The sequence below is a fragment of the Mycteria americana genome, chromosome 16 (assembly GCF_035582795.1).
Source record: "Mycteria americana isolate JAX WOST 10 ecotype Jacksonville Zoo and Gardens chromosome 16, USCA_MyAme_1.0, whole genome shotgun sequence".
NCBI classification, from domain to species: Eukaryota; Metazoa; Chordata; class Aves; order Ciconiiformes; family Ciconiidae; genus Mycteria; species Mycteria americana.
In genome coordinates, this window is record NC_134380.1 from 13,744,229 (window position 1) to 13,750,993 (window position 6,765).

Sequence of the window (6,765 nt, forward strand, 5' to 3'; positions counted from 1 at the left end):
CCAACAGTAACTTACAGCTTCACAGGCCTGTCCGTGAGTGGAGCACAGACACCTACAAAGCATGAAGATCTCCTCGCTAGAGGAGATCCAACAGAGCTGGCTGGAGAAGAGACAAGTTCATAGCTCCTGGGAGTAACTGAGCAACCACTCAGTGAGAGAGCTGTGCTAGAACTACCACACAGGAGAACAAAACTCGATAAAGAAGCACTTCGTAATGTTCCCTGCTTTCTCCCCATATCCCCAGCCTCGTGGTCTTCAGCTTTACTGACAGCACAAAAGAATCACAGTTATAAAGGGAAACTTTGCCCAACTCAACCAAATGCTCACCACAGCGTTCACTCGCACACTTACCTTGGAAGTCGAACAGCTCACTTTCTGGCTTGTGTCTTCTTTACCCTTCCCAGCCTGCGAGCTTTTGACCACAGGTGGAGTCTTTGTGTCTTGACTTCGATGTTCAGCACAAGGAGTTGCAGGCTTACTTTTAGGTGCTCCCGTACCAGGGGACAACCCAGAGGAAATGCTCGCTCTCTCCCCTGTTGAGGCCAGTTTCTTACTCCTACCCGAGGACTGGGAATCTGGTCTGGTTTCTGGGACTTGGCCAGCGTTAGGGGCACAACTGCCCCCTTCCACGTTACTCCTGACCGTTGCTCCGCACCCTGTGGTACTTCCACCCCCCGCCTTCTCCTTTGGGGCTGCAGAGCTTGGAGATGGGGCAGCCACATTTTCCGTGCTGCTCTGCTTTGGTGGGGTCACCACATCTACGCTGCTGTGACTGCCTTCTGCAACTGCTTCCAGACTTCCAGCTTCCTTTCCCAAGAGACCCAACGCCCTGTTGCTTTCATGGGCGCCTCCACTGTCACCAGCAATTAAATCAGCACTCGGTTTGGCTATTTCACTGCCTGGGGTTTGGATTTCTTGTGGAATAACACATGTATCAGGCAATTCTGTGGTTTGAGCTGGTGCTGTGCTTAGAGAAGGCAGAGAGTCCTGCTCCCTGGAGTTGGAAGGACCCTTCTTTGCTTTATTCCTCCTCTTTTTCTGTTAAAAAAAAAAGAAGGAACAACACAATGTCTGTTTATTCATTATCAAAGAGAAATTCTTTGTCACCCCCTCCACTGCAGCTAGTACCAACATCTTCCTGCTATGCTGGGTTAATGGAGAATGATCAGGAAGAGAAGGGACAAGACCAGCTACTATCTTCTACAGTAGGTGAAATGCAAGTAACTCTTGAGAATGCTGTATTTTTAATATTCAAGACTTTCTCAGCAGGAACACAAAGCAGCGCTGGGCATGATGCTCATTAACAAGATCAGACCAATTACTAAGCTGAATTCTGTACTGTTTCCCTCAATGCAGCAAAGGTACTGTCCGGGGGAGCTGTACTGCTCAGCACATCAGCTGTCCGCATACGCAACACTTAACGTAAGCAAATACCCCTACAGCTTGCCTAGGAACACAGGCAGCAGCATCCAGATGCAGGCCAAAGGGATTCGTGGTGATGCAGCCCAGCCTCATTGCTTTACAAAAGAGAGCGCAACAAGTTACCAGCTACTTCTGCTCCTCAGCACCGACAAAGAGCCTTACCCTCTTTTGTGACTTAGAAGAAGAATCACCGGCCACGGACTGAGGTGTGGTCTCTGAGGTGCCACTTGGGACCGCTACACCCTCCAGCAGTGATGCTCCCTCCTCCTCCTCCTCCTGTGTTTCAGTAGAGGAAGGAGGCCCACCTGCAGTGCATTCAGGTGTGGTCTCTGAGGTATTGATCAGAGCTCTGGCATTCTCCATCACCGATCCTCCCTGCTCCTCCTTTGTTTCAGTGGTGGAAGAAGGCCCGTCAGTACCTTCCCCCTTCACATCTCCTCCAGGCTCTGCTCCTGTATCAGGGACTGGAGCGAGCTTCACCTCTCTTCTTTCTGCAATGGAGGCAAGGTTCATTGTTAAACTAGAGAGTCAGGAAAGAAAACAGTTCTCAGCTGGTGGTGAGCAAGCAGGGTCTGCTGCTGACTAAACGTATCAACTGAACACACAGGAGCTGTTTTGTTGTTCCCTGTTCAACAGCTACCGCTAGCAATGACACCATCCTCCATCCCTAGCACAGCCTCCTTCCCTCCCCAAGGCCCCTGCAGTCAGCAGCAGAATAATTAAAACACCACTGTACTGAGGTCCTGATCTTTCTCTATACTACCTCCAGCTAACACGTACTGGCTACTGTTGGGAACCACAACTGCCTGTTGAAACGCTCAAGGACCGTCAAGATGTGTGGTGACAGTACAGTGGCACTTCTCAGCTTTCTCAACCTTCTGGACTGGCTGCGTGACCTCTACCTTGCAGCTGAGTGTTGTGTCCAGGAAGGCATGGGAAACTCCCTTTTTATCTTCAACAGTTTTATCCAGTCCTTAAAACCTGTGAAAAGTCAGCTCAGATCTGAATCAGGCATCAGAACAGATCTCCACCTTCTACAGACCTGTTGTACAGGCTCTTCAGCACTGTCTCTACTCCGATTTTGAGAGCAGAAGCTTTTAACCTCTTTGAGTGGAGATCAACCAATACCAAAAGACACTGATTTCCTCTGAGTATTTTTGGGAGCAGGAGCACAAAAATCAAGGTGAAGATAGCTCACAGCCCCTTTGAGTATTACAGCCCAAAGGCTGCACCATGCTTAATGACAGCAGGTCGTTTGGTACCTGAAGCAGGCACCCTTTGCAATATTGTTTCACATCCAGTTTACTACCACGCCATTATCTGAAGTGTTTAGACTCTTCCCTGAGCTTTTCCTGCTCCTCAGTGACTCCTCTGTTGACGGGGCTTGACCTGTACACATTTACTCGTAGAACTCCCTGGTCCCCCAGACAGAGAGCATATTTACCTGGTAAAGCACTACAACTCCTTCCACCACCTTTAATCATTGCCAGAGGCAGGGACAAAGCTTTTGGACCACCAGAACAGATGCTTTGGATGTTTTTTCCTACAGCATTTAAGACCTGGAGATCCTGGGATTGTTACCTTGCCATTCTGGATCGCAGAGGGGTTTGCTAAGAATTGATCTTGCCAGGACTACAGCAGGCTGATTCTGATTTAGTGTATTCTTATAGGATCCTACTTCTTCCTATCAACACACCAAAAGCAGTTCTGGTGGCCCAGGTCATACTCTCTTTAAGCAAATAAAGGATTAGGAAATATCTCCCCCAGCGTAACTGCATTAATTGTGTACTTGATTCTGTTACAGTTCACAGAGGCAGAATTACCTTGGTGTCAAACAGAAGTTCAGGCAGTGAATTCTAAACCTAACAATAAGCCGAGGATAGGAAATTCTAGTTCAAGAGGGACTAGACCGGTGTTGTGGTTTAACCCAGCAGGCAGCTAAACACCACACAGCCGCTCACTCGCTCCCCCCACAGTCGGATGGGGGAGAGAATCGAGAAAAAAAAAAAACGGTAAAACTCATGGGTTGAGATACAGATAATTTAATAGGACAGAAAAGGAAGGGAAAATAATAATAATGATAAAAGAATATAAAAAACAAGTGATGCACAATGCAATTGCTCACCACCCACTGGCCGATGCTCAGCTAGTCCCTGAGCAGCAGCCCCTCGGCCAACTTTCCCCCAGTTTATATACTGGGCATGATGCCATGTGGTATGGAATATCCCTCTGGTCAGTTGGGGTCAGCTGTCCTGGCTGTGTCCCCTCCCAACATCTTGTGCCCCCCCAGCCCACTCACTGGTGGGGTGGGGTGAGGAGCAGAAAAGGCCTTGACTCTGTGTAAGCGCTGCTCAGCAGGAATGAAAACATCCCTGTGTTATCAACACTATTCTCATCCTAAATCCAAAACACAGCACTATACCAGCTACTAGGAAGAAAATTAACTCTATCCCAGCTGAAACCAGGACAACCGGTCTTTGTAATACAGCATTCCACAAGAATGGCACCACTGCATTGGCAAAACAGAAACTAGTTCAACACTGGAGATCTGAGCGTGGAAAATGTGTGTAGGAAGCGTCAGCTTCTCTCTCTGCTCCCCACCGGTCACTGCAAAGCGAGGAAAACTCCATCTCTAGCAAATAACGCAAGGGAGGTTTGAGATGAGAGCAGCAGGTAATGACCTGGCCAGAGCAGAGCAGCCCAGAGCTACACAAGCACCAGGGCTAACAAAAGAACCAGCGGCTACCCGCAGCCACTGGTCACTGTGCAGCCCCAGGGCGCGCCAGCCCCGTGCTCCAGCCAGCCCCCCGCACGGCGTCCCCCAGGTCACCCCGCATTGCAGCCGCCTACCTGAATCCTCGTCCCCAGCGCTGGCGACGGGAGCCAGCTGGGCCCCGCATTTGCTGCAAGAACTGGGAGAATCATCCCCAGAAACAAAGTGACACACATGGCACTTCATGCTTCCCAGCCGCAAACTCTGCGATAAGCTTTTTTGGAGCCACAGAGGGAGAGAAAAGGATGGGGCAGAAAGAGAAATACAAATATTAATGTGAAGTAATGAACCTTTGTCACATAACCTTCCGCCCGGCTCCAGTTTTATTTTCAGGAAACAAACTGCGATACTCAAGAGCAAGGCCCTCAGCCACGGGGACTTCGCCCGCCGGCTGCGCACAAGCGAGCAGCCGCGTCCCTCAGCTGCGCCAGCGCACAGCCTGGGGGGAAACCACAAACCTTAAAAAAATAAACAACTAAAAAATAGCTACTCCACTCTGCGCGGAGACCTTTTATAATTAAAGGCACTTGGGAACGCACCGGACCCGGCAGGGCACAGCGGGGGGCAGCGCAGCCGAGCAGGCCCCGACACAGACCAAGCCATACCCTGCTGCCAGGGCGGGCCCCGGCGGCGTCACTGGCAGGCCCCGCTCCCTGCCCCCGGCAGCCCGGTGGTCTGCAGGGTGCTGCTCCCGCCAGACAGGCCGGGAGCCCCGTTGCCCCGGGCCGCGCCGAGGCGGGGGGGGGGGGGGGGCCGGGGCCGGGCAGACCCTGCAGGCCGCACCCCGGCCCTCACCTGCACCGCCCGGGGCGGAGGCGGGGCCGACCCTTAGGCGGGGCCGACCCTTGGGCGGGGCCTATATACAAATGAACTGCCGCTCGCTCCCGCCTCTCCCGGGTAGATATGCAAACGAGCCGGGTGGATGGACCAATGGCGTGGCGAAGGGCCAGCGGAATGCAAATGAGGCCCGTTAGGTGAGGGCCCCGGGCAGGGGGCGGGGCCTCGGCCTGCGCCGGGGGCAGCGGGGGTCGGGGGCCGGCATGGCCGGGGGAGCGGGAGGCACCGGGAGGCACTGGGGGGGAGCGGGCATGGCCGGGGTGCACCGCGGGGAGGACCGGGTCCACCAAGGGGTAGGGTGTCCCGGGTGCACCGGGGGGGGGTGAGTCCCCAGGGGCGGTCGGGGCGCACCGGGGGTTCGGGGCGGATCGAGGCGCAGCGGGAGGCTGCAGCGGGGCCCGGAGCCCTCAGTGCACCGGCCTCCCCCCCCTCCCCCCCCAAGGGCCCGGCAGGGGAGCCCCCCCGCGCCGCAGCCCCCCGCAAGCCCAGCCCCGGTGCCCCGGCCCGGCCCGGCCCGGTCCGGTCCGCCCCGGCGACACGACTCACCGACGGGCCGGGGACCGCGACGGGGGCCGGCACCCGCAGCGCCCGCTCCGCCGAGCCGCGCCGCCGCCGCCGCCGCCTCCCGCCCGGCAAAGTTTCGCTTTTCCGCCGAGCCGCCAAGTTTCGTTTCTGGGGCGGCGCCGCCGCCGCCCCCCGCGCGGCCCCGGCCCGGCCCGGCCAATCCCGCCGCGGCGGGGCCGGCAGCGGGCTCCGGCCGCCTTCCACCGGGCGGCTCCCGCCGGGGTCCCGCCCTGCCGCGGCTGCCGGGGGCCTGGGCGGCTGCGGGCGGCAGCGCTGCCCGAGAGCGGGCCGGGCCGCCGGGCATCCTCCCGGGACGGGGGAAGCGCAGCACGGGGCCGCTGCCGGCGGCGGGGGGCGGGCGCTCCGCTCTCCCCGGGCCGCCCGAAGCTCGGCCGGTGCCCCGCACCGGGAGGCGTCCGGCGGCCCAGCCCGCTGCGCTGCGGGGGCCTGGGGAGGCCGTTCGCGGAGCCGATGCCCAGGTCCAGCCCAGAGCTGGACGCCCGCTGCCCGCTGCAGCCGGCCTGGGCCGGTGAGGATCGGCCTGGAGCTCGGCCGCCTCCTCTTCCTTCTGGGCCCCGCTTTAGCAGCTCCCAGCTCTCCAGCAAAGCCCCTCTTTTTTCTGCTTTTGGCTGGTGGGGTGGAGACATACCAACCCCCCAGCACTGCCTGGAGCGAAACGTCCCTCACGCTACGATCGATCGTTTCTTGTTCCCATCTGGTCCCCGAGCTGCTGCAGTAACTCAGGCGGCAAATGGTCATAAACAGGCTCCTCCGGCCGCTGTAGCAGGGCTGCGTCAGCGCGGGGGGCGGCTGTGGGGTGTTTCGCCCTTCTGTTAAATGCGTGTGCTCCCCAGGAAGCGCAGGGACGCAGGACGGGGCCTGCCAGCAGCGGTGAGGAGCGCAAATGTGTTGGAGGAAAATACATCGTGCTGGATCCAACAGCCAAAAGTGGGGACGCGGCTGTCACCCCGTCCCTGGATCCAACTGGGACTGAGCTGGCCTGATCTTCACTAGCGCTGACACGCTCGCACACATGGGTTCGAGCACACACACTATTTACACACGACCGGCCCTTTTTACCCCCTTTCCCCTCTCTTTTCCCATGCTTGCTCCTCCCAGCGTCCCCGGGCAAGGGGTTACCTGAGCCCCCTCCTGCCGCTGTCTCGCTG

The 6,765-nt window shown here is 57.2% G+C and overlaps 1 protein-coding gene across 5 annotated transcripts in view; it reads right to left on the reverse strand.

Moving 5' to 3' along the window:
• RNF213 (ring finger protein 213) overlaps positions 1-5,718 on the reverse strand; it is a 54,410-nt gene extending 48,692 nt beyond the window's left edge. For 2 of the 5 annotated variants that reach the window (XM_075519134.1, XM_075519132.1), the window contains exons 1-4: positions 4,735-4,959; positions 4,273-4,409; positions 1,585-1,913; positions 352-1,038 (exon numbers count right to left, since the gene is read on the reverse strand). In XM_075519134.1, the coding sequence (XP_075375249.1) occupies positions 352-1,038; positions 1,585-1,913; positions 4,273-4,381 (1,125 nt within the window). In that variant the 5' untranslated portion in view covers positions 4,382-4,409; positions 4,735-4,959. Of the gene's footprint in view, positions 1-351; positions 1,039-1,584; positions 1,914-4,272; positions 4,410-4,734; positions 4,974-5,578 lie in introns of those variants that run through there. The other 3 variants (XR_012778157.1, XM_075519133.1, XM_075519135.1) reach the window with 3 other exon arrangements.
• Between the last annotated feature and the right edge of the window lie 1,047 nt (positions 5,719-6,765).